The 25,339-nt window shown below is 31.6% G+C and overlaps 1 protein-coding gene across 1 annotated transcript in view; it reads left to right on the forward strand.

The window, feature by feature from the left end:
* CSMD3 (CUB and Sushi multiple domains 3) overlaps nucleotides 1-25,339 on the forward strand; it is a 764,662-nt gene that overhangs the window by 503,746 nt on the left and 235,577 nt on the right. The window contains exon 23 of the mRNA XM_004679632.2: nucleotides 24,757-24,926. Within this exon, the coding sequence (XP_004679689.1) occupies nucleotides 24,757-24,926 (170 nt within the window). The remainder of the gene's footprint in view (nucleotides 1-24,756; nucleotides 24,927-25,339) is intronic.

A 25,339-nucleotide genomic window follows, 5' to 3' on the forward strand; every position in this document is an offset into this window, starting at 1 on the left:
TATATATCAATTATCTTTATATCCCCTCTGTCTGTGCCATAGCTTTGGCATATCTCAGGTGCTCACTGTAAGCATGAGCGGGCATAGAGGTTATCTCACCATTTTATCATCCTAAATGAAGCTGTTCAGAGTTGTTTGTAACCTATCCATAATGTTGCTTCACTTACAAGGGTGCTTTCATTGAAATTGTCTTCTATGTTACTATAGTCTGCATATCCTTGGCCAGAATATTTTCCAGTTTTATGAGAATTTAAAATAACAGACTCGTAGAGGTATTCTAGTCCCTCTATACACACTCATGTTCTGACTATTAAGTCTTGTGCAAGTCAAAAATATGCAATATGAAGTAGATGATGAGTTAATTTTGGAGTCACTTAAGAGGTTAGACCCCTCATGAGACTGAATTACAGAAGAGGGGCAAAAATAGAGAAGTTACTGGAAGCCATGATTCAGGCTTATATCATTGAAGCAATTACAAAGTGAGGGTCTCACACCAGAATACAGAAGTACCAGGGGAATTAACTTCTGTGCAGCCTCTCAGTTTGTTTCTTCCCGGTTTTGTAGATCATGTGCCCAAATTCAGAAATAACCTAGGACATGTTTTTCCTTCATCTATTCGTAGTAAGCTTAACCTATACATATTGAGAAACACGCTGGGGATAAAAAAGGAAACAAGTTGAATTCTAAGCATTATATCAAATAAAAATATATAAATATTGTAATATTTACCTAGAAAGTAATGAATGAATTATATCAACCTTATCAACAGACAACCCAATTTTGATATTTTATCTTACTATATCTTTACTTAATTTGAAAGGCTATTTTCTTTCTAGTATATGTGAATGCCAGATAGGAAATACTTCACCTGAGATAATAATAAAAGTTAATGTTTGCTCTGCATTTACTATATGACAAGTACAATCTTATGAAGTTTTAATAAGGACACTAAGACCCAGAGAGGTTAAATACCTCTCCCTAGGAGAATATATTAACAGAATTTTTATTTGAAGTAGGTTAGATTGGAAGTAAATTTTTGTTCTATGTAAATATGAGCCATAAGGAATATAAACATTAAATAAGCTAATATGTGTGAAATGATGTATAGGTCCCCAAACTAGTTTTTGCTTACCACAGTGACATCTGTGACTCTCAGGAAATACTATCATTGGGCAACATAGATTACTGGAGGAAATAATTAAATGTTATTGCTACTTGAAGCTGAATTAGAGTTTAATGCCATGTCTCAAGAGAGGATTGGATTCAATTGAAGTTGCATTAGACAGTACCTAAAACCCTTTTGAAACTGGAAGGAAAGATCATTGTCACATTAGGCAAATGGATTTTAAAATTACTCTTAAGTCTCTGTTTCTGTAAAGTCTTTATGTCTATTTTTTATTTGCTGGTGTGTATATTGTATGTGTGTTTTCATTTTAGCCTCATATCATTGAAAATAATGTATACCATTAGCATATAGTTTGAGTCTTAATAAACAGTTTATCATCTGTCATCTGGTAATGCACTTAGCTAAGATAGATTCAAATGTGCCTAATGCTTTGAAAAAAAAAAAAAAAAGACTAAAGTAACTTTGAAACAAACTCGAAATATCAACTAGTAACAGAACATTTTACTCCAGTGGCACTTCTGGGGATAATTTATGGTGGGCCCAAGTGAGTGAGGCTGTGATCTTTCTGCCTTGTAGATGCATTCAGCCCTTAATTAAAAGCATGTAATGAAATGGATTTCATTTTTTCACCATTATTTCTGTTTTTTTAGCTCAAACCTACCAATCTCAAATCCAGTTCTTTAGTGTGGGATAAAGCAACTGAAATCATCCTCCTCTATTTAATATATTTAGACAGTTACCATAGAAAAACTTGTTCTCATATGAGCACCATAAATTAAATCCATAAACCACCAGGGACATATGGGCCTTATGAGAGACACTACTTAGTTAAAAAAAAACCAGGAGCCATAGTAATCATAGAAAAAAAAAATGTAAAGGTAAATTACTGAGAAAACACAAAGAAAAATGTACATACAGCTTTAGAAAGTTGTTAGCAGAATTTAAATATTGTCTTTCTAGTAGGTGCTATAAAGGAGTTAGGGAATTATTAGCCCTCTCACAAAATAAATCTGACCATCAATCATTTCTACATTTCTGTTTTATACCTAAATATTCTCTTTGTACTTTCTTTGCATCTCTTTGTAGCATGCTTTATTGGTCCGCTCACTGTGTAAGTAGCATTTTTCTCTCCATGTGTTTTTTGTTTTTTAAATGTATTTATTCATGCATACAGAACTGGGACCAGGCCAGAAGTGTAGTGGCGGTGAGAGGATTCACCAGACACAAGGTTGGGAGTAGAACAGGCAGATCCACGAAGTACATTGCTGAGGGGAGCAGCGGTCGGGTCAGGAGAGGTCTGCCACACCCCGGGGATCAGCCCCCAGGCTGGCGGAGATCTAACTCCTGCGAAAGTAGCTTCAGCTTCTCAGGCTGTGCTTTAACCTGCTGCACCACCAGAGAGGGCCCTCTCTATGTGTTTTAATCAGGTTACAAAGGCTGTGTTTCAAGAGGTGATGGATAGTTTTTTATTTCATGTGTATTACTCTCTTTCTAAATTTGTATTAGTTGATATTTTCTTGTTTACCTACAAAATTTTCAGGTATAAAATATCAACCTTTACCTGTTGTGTCAAACTGGAATTTCAACTGAGTAAGATCACTAACTGGACTATGGAGTTTCTTTTTAAAAACTTTGTGTTTTGAAAAATGTTGTTTTATTTTAAAATATTGTTCATTTTTTGATAAAAAAAAAAGGCAAACTAATTTACCACTTGTTTGTCACAGTGTTTGAAAACATTCAGTGTAATTTGCCCATGTAAAATACTATATGAGAGCTTTATTATCTTTTAATTGCCCCCATTTGTAAAAGGAAAACAAATTATAACTGTTTCTTATAGAAAAATATTTGTAGAATAACTTCTCTGATTACTGGTTATTGTACATTTTTAGCCTAATCCTTTATTGAACGTATTTATTTAATATTCATTCTGTGGTAGTTTGAAATACATTCTGTCTTCTTTCTATCTTAGTGTGACTAAAAATCATTCAGAACATTTTATAGAACTATAAGCCTCCACTACCTAGCTTAGAGCCTCTCCTCTTCTAACCCTTTCCAACTCCAACCACTCTGCCCATCAAAAAATAAAATCAGTGCAGTAGTCAATGATGGTCACTAATTATGTTGTTTATCACCCTTAAGTGTGGGGGGTCAAAACAAAAAAAATGAGATCTAATGAAGAGAATTACATTATCGTGAGGTTCTTGAACCTCATGTGACCTGGGGAAAAACATTAATAGGCTTTGACAGGTTATAGCCATCTAATCTACCATGTTTTATTTCTTTCCTTTTCTTTGTTTACCATCTGAAATCGACAATTGCAAATCGCTAAGATTAATGAGTATCAAGGGGGTTGTGAGTTGTTGGTTATTAACCAACAAGGAAATCTTTAAAGAATATTCATCCTATTAGTAGCCTGCCAAACTATAATGAAGAGGAAAGAAAATTTACACTGTTGAGTGCTTATCATTTACTTGGATCCACCTATTACTACCAAAAGTTCATGCCTAATGGTTGACATTGTATCACAGCTAGCAAGTATAGGTTTGTCTGTCCTACAAATCCATAGTCTATATTCTTTATTTTACCTTTTGTTCATTTTATTTTATTCAGAGTTGTCATAATGGCACAGAGTCAACTAGTATGATTATTTTGAAAGGCATTACTATTGTTTAAACATTATACTTTTGTTTTCTTCAGGGAGAAAAAAAAAAAAAGAATGCTTTACAGACTAAAAGTAAAGTCATATAATTTACCAAAGGATTTTCCTTGAAGTTTTTCATTTCATTTTCAGCAAAATTATTTTTTATTTAATTCATTCTCAAATTTTAAAGACATATTATCCAAATTACATGCATAAAAATGTTTGCAAAATTCTTAAGTAGCAAATTTCAGTGACTGTTGTGATATGATCTAACTAGAGCTAGAATTACTTTTTTTTAAAACCGATAATGATCAACATTGAAAACTTTTGAAACTTTAATATCTATTATATTTTTTGGTCTTTTTTACTTTTTTCACTTAGGAGTATGTCTCCTGTATTCCCAAGAATAATTGCTATTGATATTAATGGATTAGTTCTGTAATTAAGCTCCCTGAAATCATAGCTTTGGGATATTTTAAAATTAGCTCTTTGAAAGTTAGTCTTCATTCATTCATTCATTCATTCACTTATCCACCCTTAATTTACCACATTTAGTTGATGTGTCTGGCATTCTGAACTCAGTGATACTGACATAATAAAGATGAAATACACATAAGCACTTATTTTTTTAGGACAGATTGATTGACTTAATATGTCTGTTTTGGTACTGACCAAAAAAATTAAGTTATTCCAATTGATAAATTATTTAGTGAGGACTTAGTTGGGTCACAAATACAAATATATATTACAGATTTTCTCCTCTTACCGGTCTTTATTACTAATAGAAATAAAATCTCAGACTAATTATGATAATTTTAAGGTAAATAATAAAATTGTACTGGAGGAGAAAGTTATAAATATTTTTCTAAAAAGATGGGGAGTGGCTTCTCAAAAATGATTTATTTGTGAAAATGAATTGAATTTTACAAAATAGAAAAGGTTGAGAGAGCCCTGAGGCAAAGAGTATAATATAAGTCAAATGGGTAAAACTAATGTGACTACAATTCTGTGTTGTATTAAGTGGTTATTTCATAACTCTCTTTTGAATTCCAGTTCAATTACATGTATAGTCAAATATTAGTAACACTTTCTTTCTGCCTTTTAATTAATCCAAGAAGGACACATTTTATACAATTTTAGATAGTTCTTACTGAATGTACTTTACAGTGTTGTTTGGAAGTCTTGATACATATTGTATTAGAATAGATGTATTAGTGGCTAGCCATTCTTTAATATCCCATATGGTGAAAAATTTGCACTCAAAAGAAAAATGTACAAAGTTCTAATATTTTGCTTTATAACTTACTGCTTGTGGCAAGCTAATAAAGAGAGTTAAGCCTGTTAACACCAACTGGTAAAATGGAGATGCAATATATACTTTTTAAAATGTGTGTGTGTGTATGTATGTATATATATACATATATACGTATATATACATATATGTATATATACATATATATATATATATATATATATATATATATATAGAAGGGGATATGTATGCATATATATATAGGTATATATGCATGCATATATACATGCATACACACACAGATCAGACTCTGTGCTAAGTAGTGTGTGTTTGTGTGTGTTTATTAATCTTCTCAACAAATAGGATTTTATAGATAACACCTATGAGTTACAGAGAAGCTATTTCACTCAGTTATATGCTCAAGACAATACCTTCCCTGATTTGTACATTGTTTTAAAGAGTCCTAACTATTTCAGCATGAATGCACTTAATTTCAGCCTTTATTATGTGTAAACCAAATTAGATGGTCTACTCTTTATTCAGGACCCAAGAATCTAAAACCAAAACATTAATCATTACTTGATGCAGCTACTCTCAATGGGAATTTTGAACTCCATTAAGATGATTTATTTATTTTCTCATTAAGATATCTTGTATAAAGGAAAAGTATTGTCACATCTTAGAATATTTTTCATATAGTTACATTTATTAACAAAAGAGTTGGGTTTTTCCTAGCTTCAGATTACTCTAATGAAGCCAGGAAAATCCATAAGGAAAAAGTTCTGGCTTCTCATACAGAAAGTTGTAGACAGAGAAAAATTGGAGAGGAAGGGACAATTTTAAGAACTGAATATTTGTACAGATGATCTTTAGAATATTTGAATATAAGTTCCTTCCTAATTTGCCTACATTGTGTATAACAGCAGTTATTATATAGTAAAATCTCAATTTCTCAAATCAATTTTGTAGAATATCTTCAGTTCAGATTGACTTCCCAATTGAAATTCATACTCTTTTTTCATATATGATTCTTAATACTTATAAGTTAATGGGCATACCTCCTATTGAGTATCCCACAGAGTGAAAATAAGGAGGAATATCTAATACCCATGTATTATAATCTTTAGATGCCAGAGAAGCATTCCAATTGAATGCACACGATCTGGGAATCATGGGAGAGATCCAGTTGATAATACATTTACATATACACACATACGTGTATGCGATTATATGTGAATGTGAACATGTACATATATAATTGGCATGACAAAAGTCCTGAGGTTGGATAGATATTAAACCATCCAGACTTAACAGTTGTTGAAATTTTGTCATATTTAGTTATTTTTTTTTGCAACACTTTGAAATTACATTGAAAACTGTAGGTGTTTTACCTTTACCTTAGTATTTATTTATAAAAATAAAGTCATTCTCTTATGTAACTAAGATATTGCCACACATGAAATTATTTATTACTCAGTCCATATTCAAATTTCCCTACAAATATCTTTATAGCTATTTTTATTAGGATTAAACATCAAAGTTAAAGCTTTTATTTGGTTATAAACCTTTAGTCTGTTTTTTAAAATTTTTTTTGTTATTGTTGTTGACATAAAATTTCAAAGAAGCTGAGTTAACTATCATACTTTGGATTTTTCAGATTATTTCCTTTTGTGTAACATTTAACTTTTCCATCACATAATTTCTTGCTCTGATCTCTTCACCCTAAGCTTCCTTTCCCATTTTCTAGTAGTTTGTCATATATATATAGTAAGGTAGGTATAAAGACTTTATTTGATTTCTTTTAGAAAATATGTATTTTCTAAGTATTTATTTTTGTTCTTCATGGGTGATGTTTGTATAGCATTTTGTAAATCATTAGTTATTACATCAAATCTAAACACCCATTATTATGGATGTTCTTTGATCACATGATTGAGGGTATTTTTTTAAGATAGAAGGAAACTTTAACATGGTTATATACTAATATAATTAAATGAGGAGGAACATTTGATGATGAAAAACTGATGCTAAATTAGCTGAGTGAAGGTCTTGTGTAGGAAAGAGTAACGTACAAACAGAAGGGCTATACAACATGCAATTCTTAGGAGCACAAATAAATGAAATGGGTCACATGGAGGAAAAGCAGAGAATATGGACACACATGTGTAGATTGGATCATATGGTACTGTTCTAGTGGGAATTTATAAGACATTCTCCTTCAGTTGCTTCAGCTTTATTCTTTGAAGTGGGAGGGAAAATCATGAACTGAGAAGAGGATTGAAGAGGAGACATTACACCTTTTAGAAGATAAATGAAGGCATAAAATAGAAAAGTGTGGGAGATTGAATGGATAGGAAATATTGAAATCTTCAGGAAGTAGGAAAGAAGTTTTGTATTGGAAATATGACAGTGAGCCAAGCTGCTAGATGCTGTCAAGGAGTGAGGGAGTTAGTAGATGACTACAATAGAGATACAGCTTGATAATAGGTGATTTGAAGCCTAGAGCGAGGGAAGGAATAAGCAATGATGAGCAATAAGCACTCCTACTCCACCTCCAAATTCAGTGGGAGGGAAAACAGTCACTATGTGAGAAGTCAACAAAGAAAACAATGAAATGAATATTATCAACCATTGAGCACTTAACTCACAAAGCACAGATCCACAATTTTACATATACATCATTCTCACAATAATCCTGTGTAGGTGATATTAAATTCCTTACTTCATAGTTTCAGAAACTAAGACAAGGGAGGTCAAATAAACTGTCGTGAAATCCTACCTATGGGTTGATTCCCAGGCTTGTGAACTCCTTTAATTCAGCTCACATTTTTATATGCATATTATTAAAAACAAATAGAGATAGAAACCATAGAGTTATTTGAAACAAACTGAACTCCATTTCCTCCCCCAACTACCCAGAGAAATGGTTGCAGTGTTAACCATGAATATATCTTGTAATATATGCTGGGAAAATATAGAGTTCAGTTATTAACACTCCTTTTGAGGAACCTAAGTTATCAGAGGAACATCAGTTAATACTTTCATTCTTGCTTGGATACCCATCTGTAGTTATGGTTCTTGCTCTTTGTTGTCACTCCACATATGTGTCTATATTCCTTCATTGTCCAGACTGGACTAGTTGCTTTTGAAAGTGAAGCTAGATCATGTGGTACCTAAAGATCAAAGAATTTGGAGCTCTAAAAGAAGAATTCAAATTTAAGATTATAAGAAAAAATGCAGAAACTTGCACATGAAGGCCCTGAAACCTCAAGTTTGTTGGTAAATCTGGTTTGGGATGATGCCTGCTGGTATTCTGATTACAGAAATACTGCAATTTCTTCTTTATCAATAATGAAATACCAATCATTCAGTCTTAATGAAAACTTAATAACCATCATATATCTGTTTACTTTTATAATTATATTTTTGTTCTTAGTTTCAATCTCAATTTAAATCAACTTGAGAATTATAAGAAATGTAAGTCTTCTGGAATTGAAATTTTTCCTAGAAATGTGAAAGTCCCTTGTTCCCCACTCATTCTTTCATAGTCTGAATCTTAGTGCCTGTGATCAGTAATTTGTAATTGCAATGGGCATAAGGTTATATAAGAGAAAATTGTGTAGGAAAACATCATGTGAAATTAAACAATATGATTTATTCTATATTTGATAGTTATTTTTATATAATTATTTTTAAATGTTTACTGTAAATAGATTCCAGATTTAAAACCTCAGTAACTAGATTCGGAAAAAGAATCTTACATTATAGGCTTTGTTCAAAAACAAAGGTGATTTGCTTATGTTAAAACCTATAACTTGAGAGGGAAGTCAGTGTTGTAAGGAGATGTAATTATATCAGGAACCATTGAGAAATACCCTATATATAGTCAGGCAGAACCCTAAAGTGTTAAAATTCTTTGAACATAAGGTACTCCATGTTCCCCTGTAATTGCTATATCCAAGATGAACCCACTGCTGAGTAGCTAAAGTCAGGCTTGTTTCAGCAGTCGCAGCAGTGGATAGAATCTCTATTCATCACTCTCTAGCTTGCTGATACTGTCTCCTTCTAACCTCCTGCTAAGTTCTTACTCAGAACTTTTATGACTGACCGTTTGTATCAACTAGGGCCACTCCAGTGTATCATGCATATTTTTATGTTAGCTACAAAGGAGAAAATTGAAGAATAGAGGATTGATGACTATCAGATTTTATGACATTTTATTCCAGCACTTCTGTTATACTATCTAAATGATACAAAGAGCTGCAGAAAGGAGTGGCCCTGCCCCATCCTTCTAGCAGATGCGGACCTGAAGGAAAAGAAAGGTGGAGGGTCTTGCTAGACCTGTATTGTCTGAGTTAAAGTCACAGACAACTGCCATATACATATACATACGTAATTACCTTAGTGAATTGGTAAAAAGGTAGAAAAATAAAAAAGGTAGAGAAATAACAGGTTACCTGCATGTTCCCTGGTCTGGGATTTATTTTAAATATAATCTGAATCTTTTTCTTTTTTTTTTTTTTTAGTTTTTGACCTTCAAGTGTCAACATGAAATGTGTCCTTTTAAACAATACTAGAGAGATTCTTTATTCATTGAGATAATTATAGATTCAAAAGTGCTGTGTGCTTTTCTAATGAGCCTGAATATTTTTAGCTGCTGCAGATTGTTTTCTCCTAGGCATATTTACACATAATCTACCCCAAATTGCAGACTTAAACTTGTGCTTTAAACATTAATTCATGTTCTTCCCACTCTGTTTTAGTAATGGCCTGGTCAGAAGATGCATGTGTAGCAGTGGTAATTTTTTTTAATTAAAAAAAAATGATCTGGATAGTATAGCATAGGTGCTAGTATTTTGCCTAAATAAGAAAAAAAAAAATAACAAAATCAATATTCTTTTGTCCTTGTGCTGGGGCTTGGATGACCAACTCTCTTTCTCTCTCTATAGATAGATAGATAGATAGATAGATAGATAGATAGATAGATAGATAGATAGATAGATCGATCGATCTATTCTTTATCCAGCTGCACATAATTTATATGATTTTATTGTAAAAATTTTACACATTATTACTATCAAACTGTTCATCAAAAAAGAATGCCTATAAAGGGTGCAACAGACCTCTCCTGACCCGCCTGCTGTTCCACTCAGCAGTGTACTTTGTCAGTCAGCCTGTTTTGCTCCCCACTCTATCTCTGGTGAATCCTCTCACTCCTCTGCACCTCTGGCCTGTACCCCAGTTCTGTGTGTATAAATGAATAAATCTTAAAAAAAAAAAAAAAGGAAAGCCTATAAGGAGCCAGTTCTACTGTGTAGTATCCTGATGACCTTGTAAATGTTATATCGTTCACATTAATGAGGCTTTTTTACAGTCTGACTTGACTGTTGGCAGAATGCCCTGGAATTTATCGACTAAGGGGGGAATAAGCAACCTCTTGAGGAGTTGCCACCAGACCTTTTGCCATGGATCCCCCTAATTTCAAACAAGACAGGACATTTTGCCGTTCTCTTTCTATAGCAAGCTTATGGATAAGTCTTTAAAACTACATGGCTGAAAAAAAAATGTTAAAGTTAGCTACTCAGTGGCAAAGTGACCTAAAGACATACTATATTTCAGCTGTCCTCTTTGATATTGTGTCCTCCTGGGATAAAGAATTCAAAGAGATGACATTATGCTGATCTTTTGTTTCCTGTCTGTGTAAGTAATAAACTAAATGCATTTGAATTTGCTGTCACTTTACCAGATAAATATGTGGAAGACTGACAAGCTAATAATGTATTAACTGCAGTAGTGACCCATGTGGCCTTTTTTTTTGTCATCGTTCTTCTGCTAAGGAATGCTTGACTACTCATTCAATAAATTTTTATAGTTCATTTATTTTTCAGCTGGGAGTGCTGTGTATAGGAAGAACATAAAGTATGTAACAGGCATTTTCAAACTGTATCTGTTGAAATCATATATTTCCATATTGTTGAAATAGGAATAGTAAGTCTTTACATGAGGATAAAATGACACAATAGTAAATATCATTTGTTGACTTTGTGACAGGTACAAGACTATTACAAATCCACAATATGTTTTTTAACTTATTTAATCACTGAATTTTAGTCATTTTCATTGTACAAGTAAAGCTACATGAGCTTAACTAACTTGCTTGAGGTCTCATAGGTCCAGCCCAGAGGAGAAATCAGAAGTCTGAATACTCTCAACAAAATAACTTATATTTTACCCCTAGTTAATAAATGTGAAGTTCCCAAACATCACCATATCAATGTCAGTTCAAGAAACTGCATGGTCATTCTTCATGGAAAGTTCTGCTTCTAAAATTAATTAAGCAAAAAAGAATTGTCTTTCCTTAATTCCAGAGATAAATTGTTAATATCATCCAGTGAAGATAAGATGGATAAATAATTCTCGTAACCATTACTTCCTTGTTCAAAGAGAATGTATTTTATAAAGTAATAATATTTTCTTTGGTCTTTTATATCATTTTGTTTATTGAAGCTCTAGTATCCCTTCAGATAGATAGATATGTGCCCATAGCAATGCCCCAGAGATCAAAAGCTTTTTCTCCTAATACTCATAGTAGATAGATTCTAATTTTGATTTTATGTTCTACATTTTGTAGTTATTTATAGACTTTGCAGTCAGTGGTTACATTATTCATTAATCTATCAAATACACATATGCTGCATCTTGTCCAAAATGACTAAAAATCTTTTGTTTGAATATTTTTGCTGAGGTTAAGGTAGTTTTCTGCTCCTAGATACCAATTACTGTGCTATCCAAATACCTGCAAATATCGGCAAACACTCAATTAAAATTTGCAGGTTCAGTTATTTCACAACCACTTTTATGATCATTTCAAAAGACATTTCAGGCATTGTGTTTAGTTTTATTGGACGGTTAACTTTTGGGAACACAAACACATATTTGTCCAGCTTTTGTCAAGTGTTTTATTAACATGGATCAAAGCTCCTAAATTAATCTCATCTGTTGTGGCTTCTGAGAGTTCATGTGTCTTATGATAAAACTGAGGTTTGCTTCAGTTTGCATTATCCAAAAATGTTTTATTACTTTTAATTTTCAATTAAAATTATTTTATGGAATACAGCAGTTTTAAAGGTTTAATTGTTGTAGGCCAGTGTATTGCATATCTAAATTTAGTTTCTGTGCTCGATTCTTGTCAGTTTAATTTTGATTAAATATGATGCAAATGATCATTAGCAGATTAATTCAATATGTTACTAGACTCTAACAGGCTGTTTTTAGTTTTCATTCCTTTCTGAATCCCAATGAATCACTTTAATACAGTTTAATTATAACTGGGACCTGTCAATGCATGTCAAGTGTTTGACAGTTAATTTTGGTTACCAAAAGCACTATAACTGATATTTAGAAAAACCTGGGTTTACAATTTGAGGAAGGCAATATTACTACTAAATTACTACTATGGGCCCTCCCTGGTGGCGCAGCGGGTTAAAGCACAGCACTGAGAAGCTAAAGCCACTTCAGCATGAGTTCGATTCCCGCCTGCCCTGGAGGTGACCACATGGTGTGGCAGATCTCTCCTGACCCGCCCGCTGCTCCCCTCAGCAGTGTACTTCATCGATCTGCCTGTTCTGTTCCCCACTCTGTCTCTGGTGAAGCCTCTCACCGCCCCTGAGCCTCTGGCCTGTACCCCAGTTCTGTATGAATAAATAAATAAATCTTTAAAAAAAAAATTACTACTATGATGACTACTGCTTTACTTATCCTACTTGTTATTTACTGACTAATTAATATGTGCTCAGCTAGATAATTTAAGGTTATGATTTCTATTATCACTAGCTGAAGAGATTTTATTTAATTGATAGGAACTGAGTTACAAGGTTACATAAGTCACTGGGTCTGTAAATGGCAAAGCTGAAATTTGAAGCTGGGTCACAACGACTTCAGGATTCACTTGCTTTGCCTGTAGTGTCTCCATATGAAGAGGTAACTTGGTTGGTCATTGCATCTAGACTCAAAGTGACATTAACCCATTGAAGTACCGTAATTCAGAATCAGATAACAGGATGTGAACTCAAATTTGTGGCTTTACACATGGTAGACAAAACTGAACTTTTAAATATATTAATTTCTAGGTCATGAGGTGACATCCAATGTCCCCTCCACATTTCCTCCCAAGACACATGTAGCATAGTCACAAAAAAATTCTGGGTTACAGAGTCCTGTGCATCTGTTCCAATGGCAGGTGACTTTAAGTTTCTCTTTCAGATTCTCAGATTATTCAGATACTTCTGAAATAAAGTATTTTATTTCAAACAAAATTATAAACTAAAATATTTTTAGCTTTATTCACATACCTATGTGTCTTTTAAGTGATTGTCATCTGGATTAAAATTTGAATGTTTCAAAAATCTCTTAGAGAACTAATTTAATTCACAATTGTTTCCTTTTACATGTTAATTAATTTTCAGTCATGTATTTATTTTTTTCTTTTTAGTAATCTACCATTATTATGTTCAGCACAAAAACTAGAGTTGTTGAGTTAGTTCATTTTCCAAACTTATGCACTAGTGATTGGGATAATTGTAAACATAAAGAGGGGGACATTTCTGTTAACATTTCCTGGGGTTAGAAAATAGCAATAGGCCTTACTAAATATATATTTTAAAGTTTTTACCTACTTTGAGAGAACATGGTGGCTGAGCTAATTTAAGGTTAATACTCTAAAGTACTGTCTTTAGAGTTATAAGTGTAGCTTGTGAAACAGTTCTAAGGAAAAGTAGCATCTAATTCATCCTTTACCTTTAACAAGGTAACAATGTATATTTAAGTTTCTAAGAGTTCATAGTGTGAGAAGATATGAATAGATAATTTTGATATTATATGATAAATGCTTTAAAACACAAGAGGCTTCCCAGAGGAAATGGCTTCTGAAAGCTAAGGGATAAATAGGCATTATACATGTGGTTTGAGTGGAGTGGCTCACATGCAAAATGGAAAGAAAATAGCCTTTAGAGGTGCCTGTGAAAGGCCCGTAGCAAGATAAAACCGAATACATTTCTGATAATTTTAGTTATCGACAAGCAATTTGGATGTGGTTCGCTAAGGTAGGAAAGAGAGACCAGAGAAGGATATGGTTAGGAGTGTGTATCTTCTGCTTGAAAATTTGAACTTCTTAGGACATATACATGTGGAGATATGTGGTAGACAGCAGAATATGTAAATATGGAACTGGGTAAAGAGAATTAATTTGAAGATTCCGATTTGGGAAATGTAAATTGATAAATTATGTTGCCAGAAAGAAGATGTAGAAAATTAGAAACTGTTATAATTGTAACATGTGAAAAGGTTTTAAAGAAAATTAGCATCTAATGCATCCCATAACAAGTTTGTAAAATGAATGTTAAATAACAAGTTTGTAACATGAATGTTAAATAAGAGATAAACTGAAAAATACCAATGTGAGCTGTTCTGAGAGAAATCCCAAAAAATAGAGGCTTCATGAGTTGAAACTGATATGGAAGACTTTTAAAGAAATAAGATTATTTAATTTTGACTAGGCAAATGTCCAAATGCTAGAAGCATGAACACAACATCTTGATTCTGTGTCTAGGAAACATTTTAGCTTGTTTACAGGCAATAGTCCCTAAGTCTCCTGATACTTTTAAACAACAGCTTGCTTTAATACCTAGAAGTTTATACAGTGCCGCATTACTCTGCAAGTGTTATGTTCCTGAAGATGGCACAGTTCAAATGCTGATCACATTAGTCTTCCCTGCATTGATTACTGAAAAGAAGAGGGGAAACATTCTTACCATTCATTAATCTGGAATAATAATGATTTATTTCATTGTAATGCTGCTTTTAGAAAATGTTTTGTTATCCTTAATATTTCATAACTATTATGTCCTGTTTCAACAAAAATGCATATCATGGTAGTTAGCCACTTTTATTGTGTTCTAAAAAGTCTAACATTCATTCTAAAGTTTTCATTTTATTTTATTTCCTAACATTAGCATCATCACCATTGTATGAGAACTTAGATGTTTAGAAGAAATTTTTATGAGTTAACAAACTATGTCATTTATAATTACAATGACTGTTGAAATCACAGCACATACAGGAGAATACACTTCACTAGGACTTTCCAACTCAAGTCTGATTTATCTATTTGATGTAATATGGGGATCTGAATTATCTCTCTGTATTAGTCCCTTTGACAGCCATTTTTTTTCAGAACCTGAGTAGAGTAAATCAGAGCAAAATAGGAAAGAGTGGAATGAGTAAGTGAGAGGGCAGATAATAGTGAGGGCAGAGATGAGAAGTCTGCCTGTTTGTTTTTACAGTTTCCCCAAGCTAAGCATATTCTTGCCTGTATTTGCTATTTTCTCTACTTGTGATCCTCTCCCCTAAGTAACTGCTTGTTTTTACCTATACCCCACTCAGATTTCTGCTTACATCTTTTTACCTTTGCTCACATGTGATACCTTTGCTCACATGTGACTTCTCAAAGAAAATTCTCAATTAATACCCTTCTATATATATATTTTTTCCCTTAGCACTTTACTTTTTTTTTTTTTTCCTATATTTGCTTATTGTTTACCTGCCTGTCTCCTCTATTTGGGAATAAATAGTTTTGTGGAATTGAAGATTTTCAACTTCTTTCTTATGGCAAAATCTAATTTACAAAGAAGTCTACCTAGTATATAGGAGAATCTCAAAGAAGTCTACCTAGTATATAGGAGACAATATTTTTGAAAATATTTGTGTTTTGAATTAATGAGTTACTACAGTCATTCCATAGTATTTCTCATGTAAAACATAGTGTATCAAAGAATGACAGGTCTTTGCATTTACAGCAAAGGAGAATAGCCATGTAACATCAAAATCAACATCGTTTACACCTAATTGTGTCCAGTTTTGAAATTTTGAGATTGCTTATTATTTTTAATTGAAAAGTTTACACAATATAAAATTATGGAAATTTATTATTTATTAGAATTTGAGTTTTAATGCAGTTACATGTAATTCCAACATGTATTAAACAAAACCCCATTCATAAGATCTGCTCAATGATATCCTTTAAATGTTTGCACTTTTTCTTAAGTAGTCTTAATTGAAAAACAGGAAAGTCAGTCATCTGACAAAATGAAAATGTCTGTTGTAATAGGACAGTGGAGAAAACTGGAACAAGACAGCTTAGCAAACAATAAAGGAAAAATATTTTTCTTTTTTTGTCACCTTTAGGCGGCAGTAAACTAGACCAACACTAGAACCAGGTGTACAAATAATATTTTCTTTCAGTTTTTACCACACGTCCTCTTTGCTTTAAATATCAAATTTTCCAAACTGTAATCACAACTGCCTAAAAATACACATTGCATGAACACAACATATATTTGTCCCTTTTTATAAAACATAATTTTTCAAAAGAAAAATTTTGTTTGTTGTTGTTCAGAAGCACTTAGGAGGGCAATCTTTTATGATTTCTGCACAACTAGAAAGTTGCTAGTCCAAATGGCCATTTGAGGAGATAGTTGTCAGATCATATTACACATTTGTTCTTTGATGCCAAGAGGAAGGTATGAATAGTGAAGCCAACTCCAAGTTCCATTTCCAGCAATGGGAAAGCACCATGTTGACCATTACCATTTCAAACTTGGTGGAGGCAGCTACGAAAATCTCAGAGAACTGAAATTATACATGTTCCCCCAAAACAGGCAGAATGAGAGATTAGAACATTCTTCTATATTTCACTGACTTTCACCTTTTTTAAGTGTCACCCTTTTTACTCATAAAGGCATAAATATAGATCAACATACCATGCCAGAAATTCTTCATGTAAGTGTAATTATGATTATATTTGTTCAATTGAACTTTGGAAACAGTTCTTAAAGATTTGGATTTTTAAAAAATATTTACTTAAAGAAATATGTTAAACCCCCATTCTTAATTCCACCTGAGAAATAATTTTTATTTAAATATAAAGGTGCATATTACAGTTTGAAAAGTTGAGATTTTGGTGAGTGTTAAGTTGGAATAAATGGCATGCTTTTTAAATTAAAATTATTTCTATATGTAATGTAATTAACATCTTGTTTGAATGACTGGATTTGTTTAATATAAATTCTGTTTTCTATGAATTTTTTTTATTTTCTAGCTAACTTAACCTATCTAACATACTACTTATACATGCATTACATTATAAACTTCTTTCTTTGAATGTGTTAATTTATGTACTTAAAATTTTGCTTTTTATAACATTTAGTTCATTTATTTGTATGTGAGGGAATTGCAGTATCATAGAAATCACCCTAATATTTGAGAAACTTATGTGTGCCTTACTTGTTTTCTCTTACCCTTACTTTGATTTTAGAGAGTGATTACATTGTTACTAGTATAGAGTTTTATTAAGTTTTTGTTTAATTTGAGACTATTTTACATTAAAGCTTTATTTTAGTTTCAGAATAGGAACTTTTTTAGAACTACTTTGATACCTGGGATCAATACTAAGTATTTAATCAATTCGTTGCGGAGAATAGATTTCATTGCCTATTATGAAGTTGGAGGGGGAAATAACTGAAAACACCTGTTGGACTAAATAAAATTAAAATTTACTTCTGACTTTCCTTTTTCTCAGTCTAAGAAAACTAATAACATTCTTCAATGGAATTTTGTTCTTTCCCTGTGAAACTTCTCCCTTTCTCAGCCTATCAATTTCCACCCATGCTTCACAGTGCAAACAAAATGCTACCTTCTTTATGAAACATTCTTTGACATTTCTGTAAAAAGCAATTTTTCTTTCCTTTAAAACTGTGAACACTATCTGTTCTTTTACACCTTCTGCTTTGCATAGTAATTTATGCAGTCCCTCTGTTCCCTGTGAAAAAGTGAAGTTCCTTGATTTTGTGGTAGGTGGAAATATGAAGTAGGAGTTGAGAGTACTGTGACTGGAGAGAGATCTGAGTTTGAATCTTTACTATTATGATTACCTTTACTATTACTACTATCTTTACCATTAATGATTATGGGTAGCTGACTCTGACATTCCTATTTTTGAGTTTTTTAGAAACAGGATTTTTTGCTAACAAGTGCAGATAATTTAGTACAGGAAATGCCTAACACAAGCTAAAATCTTTACTATTATGATTATCTTTACTGTTACTACTATCTTAACTATTACTAATGTCTTTATTATTAGTGATTATGAATAGCTAACTCTGACATTCCTATTTTTTTTGAGTTCTTTAGAAACAGGCTTTTTTTTTTTTTTTTTTTTTTTTTTGCTAACAAGTACAGATAGACATATAGTACAGAAAATGCCTAACACAAACTACTAAATTTGATATTGCTTATAACCTACCTGCCATATTTGGAACTTTGCATTTAACATTCAAAGTAATCAAATCTTAGGTGGGAAAAATACATGTTGTTCTTGTTTTCTACAGTGACTAGTTATCATAATTTTATTCCAAAAATATCAAAAAAAAATCCTGTTCTTGTTAGTGTCTGCATCACCTTGTTACTGAATTAAAAATATTCATGTATTTTAGAATCTTAGAATTCAAGAAATATTTTCAAATGTTTCATACACTCAAGATTTTGGCCACTACAATTTTATTTTCTTCATTGAGTAGCTCACTAGGAAATATGAAACATTATCATTGATTAAATTATCATTTTGCTAACATTACTATATTAATAAATTTTATTCAAAATTTATAGGTGTACCTACATATATTTTTGACACACTAATAACTTTCATAATATCATTTGACCAGTTGAGTTAAAAGAGGTAGTTGATAAAGAATGTGTATGCTACAAAAATCTTACCATTACAAACTAAAACAGTATTATCCCACTATGAAATTATTAAGAAAAAAGAAAACAAAATATTCTGAACACAATGATCACATTTTCTCATGAATTTTCAAATAAATACTCTACCATAGAATTTGTTGTATTTTATAGGATGTTTTCTTACATATATTGTTCCATAGAAGTAATCATGGTATATGGGATTTTAATATGCCTCTGTATATATGTAAATTTAAATATGTGTTTCCCTAACCATATTGGTATTCACACAGATTTCAGTGGACTATTTTTTTTTTTTTTGGTAATATATGGTATCGATGCCTTCAAATCTCCTAAAATGCACAGCTAATCAAGACAGAATAAAAAAGAAAAATAACAACCATCACAAATGTAAAGAACAAACAATATTTTCTTCAAACCTGGATCACCCTGGATATCCTTGTTTCTCTAACTTCCATTATAGATAGTATTATTAAAGATATTGTCTTAACTCCTACCCTTCTTAACCACTTACTCAAATCATCTGATACCAAAAAGTAACAGTTGATTTGTATTTGACAGTTTGAATTCCACTCCTCCTCTCACCCTCCCTCCTAAAACACATCAATGTTAAATTACCATTATTACATTTCTATAACAATTAAACATGTAATAATGTCATACCTTATTTAACTAAACATATGTGCTTATGTTTGAAAATGTTCCCTAGATTTTTAAATAGTCCAAGACATGTTTATTTAACCTGTTTTCACAAAATAAACTTAAAATAACTCATGCTCTATCAGAATAACATAAGAGATTCAGTTTCAATGCAAATTCTTAATAATAACTGCAGACTTCACTGATTACGGACATTTTTCAATTTTTTTTCCAGCCAAATAACTAAAAATCATTTACTAGTTTATTCAAAAATGTATTATTGCATGCACATAATAGATGCTACCAGATTTTCTTATCTCAGTAATGGAGATTAATGATGCATGGGAAGGCCTATTTTTCAGTAAAGAAGAAAATACTGAAATGTAGTGGGTATCTGTGCTCTAGTGAATTCCTCACTGTAGCAGTGTCTCTTATCACCAAATTCCAGTACACATATCTCTCCTACTACATTCTAACTAAGGCCATATTTATCAACACATTATTTTCTACACAGCAAAGAGTTCATATTGGTAACTTAAATAGATTTCTTAATCTATATGTTGAAATGAAAAGTATTTTATATGAGTAATATTTTTTTTTCACTAAATATATGCATGGTTAATACCAGCATATAGAGTGGAGATTGCACAGAAAATATTTGTATTTTATAAAAGGCATTGAAGGTCTCTTCTCCAAAAATAGTTCCCAAAATTATGTAAGGTTTTTGTACGATTAGCTCAACAATTTAAATATGACGATCATTTTGAAATCAGAGAGAGAAGAGAGTATCATCTGTTAAAAGTTTAACACTGGCGGGGATTACAATCGAGATGGAAAAAAAATGTGCAAAATAATGTAAAAATAAACTTTGTAATAAAAAAAATAAAAAAATAACACTAAAAAAAGTTTAACACTGATTTTAGGAATCCATATTAACTGACTCAGCCTTTTATATCTAAGGTAGAGTTTTATATAAAAACTTATATAAGGTATACATGTGTAATATGTAAAAACAAGTATAAAGAACACAAAATTTATTCTAAAGTATGTAGAAACAAGAGAGCTTATCTTAAAGTAGTGAATATTTATGTCTAGAAATCATTATAATCCCTGAATCCGGAAGCAATCATTTTTTAACCCAAAATCTCAAAAAAAGATTTTTCAACATAGCTATTCAGTCCTCTGTTCTTCATGTCTATAATCAACTTTGCATGCCTTTAGTTAAAAAATAAATCTCCAACAAAAGCGACACACAACTCACATCTGTGATACCTCCTTTCATTCATACTTATGAAGAACATGTTTTTCTAAACCACACCAGATAACAAGAGAAATTCTGATTTCAAGGGACCTATCTTTTGTTGAACCTGATACAAATAAAACCTCTCCTTTTCTCGGTCTTTGACCTCCTAACAACTGTCATGATTCTCTTCAAAATACTTTCATAAAATGTTCTTTCTTGTTGGGATACCCACCCCCACCTGCATTCCCCATCATGCTTTATTAAATTCAGTCCTCCAAAGAAATCTTAACTTCACACAGAACAAGCTAGTTATCTCAGTAGTACGTTTACAGACACTGTGTGTTTATTTGAATTATAGAAATAAAACATTTCTACTGGAAATCTATGGGGGTTTTAACAATGTATCTACCATACCTAGCATATAATAATGATTTATTAAGTGAATCAATCTTTTTTTTTCAAAATTAAAGTCTACTTATCTGCCTCTAGCTACTTTAAAAGTCTTAACCACAATCTACCCACATACCCTGTTAAGCAAGTATACTTGTTTATATTATAAACAAGCCCTTACAGCTAACACTATGCTATGGCAAATGTTTTACATACCTACACTACATCATATATGCATTATAAAACCTGCCAGGTAACTCTGGTATTCCCTGATGTAGAGTCACATAATTGTGTTTGTTTTTGATAATCACATAGCATCCCTAAATTTCACTATGCCTGGTAGATGACTACTTTTCAACTCACTTGTGCCACTTGGCATTCTAGGACTTTCTTTTCTCAAACTCTTCTTTCCCATGTCCTTTTTATAATAACCCAATGATACTACTATTTCCTCTTCTCAGTTAATCTTAACATATCTTAACAATACTTAGTCAGTTTGCCAGTACTTTTATCTTCTTATATCTCAGTAAGCTGTGAAAACTTAACTGTGAACCTCAAGTCATATATAGTGAAAATTATGCAGTTAAGATTTTTTTCCTGGGCATTCATGAACAGTACAGTCTTAAATGTTATTTTTCAGAATTATCCCTGATACTTCAGGCCTTACTTCATTTATTTTATATACCATTTTAGTCATCTAATGCTGGAAAGTCCCATAAAGAGTATAATTTCATACCAAGTAATTTTCTTCTTTATTTTGGCTCTGAAATAATATCCCTTGAGGCCAGAGATAGTTCTACTGTATCAGAAAAAAACAGCTTCTATAAAGTGTGCGTGTAAGATTTAATATATATGAGTGGCAAGGCCATTGGAAGTAATTGATGATAATAGTCAGAAAGGCAGATTGTGTCACATTATAAATGACCATACATGATATTCCATGGACTTCGAATTGTTTATGGTGAATATTTTTTATACAGAAAGTGCAAGATCAGATTTGCATTTGGAAATATTATCATGTCCCCTTACTATAGAACACAGAGAACGTGTTCTTTGGTAGACTTGAGCATATAGTCAAACTGCAGTTTGTTTGTTTTTTAATTCAGCATTAGGCTCCATCAAATTCAGTTATAGGTGAAATGTGGGGAGACAGGATGAATGCTAGTCATAATCTGGGTTCCAAATAGCAGTGTTTTGTATACTTTAAGTTCAAAAGATAAAATCAAAGGTGAAATTCCATATAAGTTTTTTTTATTAACCACTTAATTTATGGTATTTAAGTTCCTCCTTCACTTTTTGCTGAAAATTTATTAAAACTCTTACTGAGAAAATAAATGTATTGTTTTAATATTTTCCCTTGATATAATTATTCTAAACATCAATAATTTTGCATAATGAGTACAGATTTATACTGTATCAATGCCATGGATATGTTTTGATCTCCTGGAATTATCCCAGTCCACATAAAATAATTCTTTCTAATTTTAACACAGTTTTCTACAATAATATGCATGGAGGTTAAAGTAAGAAGAAATAAGTGTCTTGCATACTAGATTATCTAGCATAATCTTGATTTACAACTTAGATCTGTTGTGTTGTACAGTTACTAGTCTCTTTTCACATTAAAAATCTTTTGATCTGCTGGAAAAATTATGCATTTTACCTTTCAACATTTCATAATAACAGGTGTCTGGTATGATCTATCATGGTCTTTTTTTTTATTTTAATAGGGACGCTTATTCAAATCTCTTCATATATAAAACTGGAGAAGTAAATTTAACCTTGAAGAGCTATTGTGAGGAATAATGCACAGGGCTCCATACTTAGGGCCCAAGATTGGGTTAGTGCTCTATTGATCTCTTGAAATTCTTAATATTTTTAATAAGGGAGAGTGCATTCCATTTTACACTGACCTCACAATTTTTAGCCAGTCCTAATTAAATGAGATAGGTGTTAATTTAAACAAACTTTCTTCCTAATTCTTTCTTTATAAGTCCTGATTTTATTACACCAGATAAAAAGGCATTTATATCCACTTTAAACCAACAAAAATCTTGAACTATAACCAAAGCAGGATGTTTTCATATAAAGAACAAATATTTAAATTACAGTACCTCTCTTATCTAGATACATGTTTGTTTCTTCATGCTCTCTAAAACACTGGGATGGAAAGTGAGTAGATTTAAGATAGAGCACAATTAAAAAAAAAAAGTGATGGTGAGGGTGTGGAAAAAGAGACTTTTCTATGCTTTTGGTGAGAATGTAGATTGGTCTGGTCTCTATGGGAGGCTTGTAGAAAGCAGACTGAAATGAAGCTCCCAAGTGACTCAGCAATTCCACTCATGGGTTTATACCAAGAGAACACAAATGCATTAATTTGAAAGGAAACCTGTGCCCCTGTGTTCATTGCAATACTGTTTACAATGTCAAGATATGGAAAGAAACTAAGTGGAAGTTGGGGGAATGTCATTGATACAGGTGATTGATTGATTGATTATTAAGGTCACATCATTATTTTTTAATGTTATTTTAACTATGTTGATATTACCCAGACTGTCCCATTTTGATTATTTTCTTTTCCTTGTTAGGATTTTTATTTTGCCTTATTTTTGTTGATGTTTAAGCATTTAGTATATAAAGCTATTCATTATCTTTCATCTTGTATATGTCGCATAACTGTTTCTGTGGATTATTAGTTTTTTTAAACTCTTATTTATGAAAAAAAAAGTCTTGCTTTATTTTTCTAATTTGTAATAACTTTGAAAAAATATATTATAACCTGGCTTGTACAATGGTGTGTAGCAAGATAAATTAGAAACTGAGCTTATTGAATTTTTGAGACATACGACAGTATGTTTTGAAATTATAAAGACTTGTTTGTTTGATTTTGCAAGTTTTTAGAAGTAACAAACTAATAATTTAAAATTTTTGAGAAAATTTCAAATCTCTCTGCGTGCTTAGATACATACTCAAATTTTTCAAAACTTGTCCTATAGGTTAAATAGTACCATATACTGATTGTGAAACTATCTGACTCATGTTATCTTTCAAATGAGAGCAATGATAGAATTACAATATTTTCTCAATTTGATATAGTTATTGATTAATAGGCTTTACCTTTATATCTGTTTTCAAAGGCAGTGTAGTATTTATTACTATTTTTTTTAACTAAGCTCTTTGATCAAGGGAATATTTTGTATTCGTAGGGAAAAGAGTCAAATTTTTAAAAAGTCAAAATAAATGGGATTGAATTTGAATCTTCCTAAATAAAATTATTCTATCACTTAAAATTTTGAAAAGAAATAGATTATAAAGTTAAATCAATAACTTAATGAGAGACCTGCAAAGTTAAGATATCTCCTGAAAATTTTTTGTTCTCACCCTTTTCCATGCTGTCATTTGTTCTGGGGTGGAGGGAATATTCAAACTACTGTATATTTCTATTTATGTACAAGTGTCTTCTAAGCGGACAGATGTTCCTTCTTCTCATACACAGTTTGTAGGGGATGAGTCATCTACAACACATAGTCCTTCTACACATTATTTTCCTGTTAACCTGTAGTTAAAATACAATACACTTTCATACATTATATTACTTGAAAATGAAAATGCTTTCTATTAAACTTTGCTTCAATATTCTGTTTTACCTGCAGCTGAATGTGGTGCATCTGCAACAAATAATGAAGGAATTTTGCTTTCTCCAAATTATCCGCTCAACTATGAAAACAACCATGAATGCATTTATAGTATTCAGGTTCAAGCAGGAAAGGGAATCAATATTTCAGCCAGAACATTTCATTTAGCACAAGGAGATGTTCTTAAGGTAGGTAAACTTGGAGAATACAGTGTTCTGATAATTTTTAGTATACATTAATAAAATGAATATATGTTTATATGTATATAATGAATCATAAGTTGATTTCTCCCATTCATAGATAAATTACACATTCTTTTTTGTATCCCATCACTGATTTTCATTGGGGTAGAATTGTTTGTTGCTAGTGTGTGTTTGTAAGTATTTTTATTTTTTATGATACATAAATAATAATGCTTCACTTATGCTAAGATACTCTATGCAAAGTGTCTTATAATCAACAAATATTACCTACAAAATAGAATTAACACTTGAATGTATTTCTTTAGGAGACATAGGTAACAATTTGTTTTCACTTTTAAGTTTGTTAAGTAATTTACTAATCTGTTGATACATGGGTAATTCTTTGTATTTACAGCTAA

The sequence above is a fragment of the Condylura cristata genome, unplaced genomic scaffold (genome assembly GCF_000260355.1).
Source record: "Condylura cristata isolate star-nosed mole 26May11 unplaced genomic scaffold, ConCri1.0 scaffold00009, whole genome shotgun sequence".
Classification (NCBI taxonomy): Eukaryota; Metazoa; Chordata; class Mammalia; order Eulipotyphla; family Talpidae; genus Condylura; species Condylura cristata.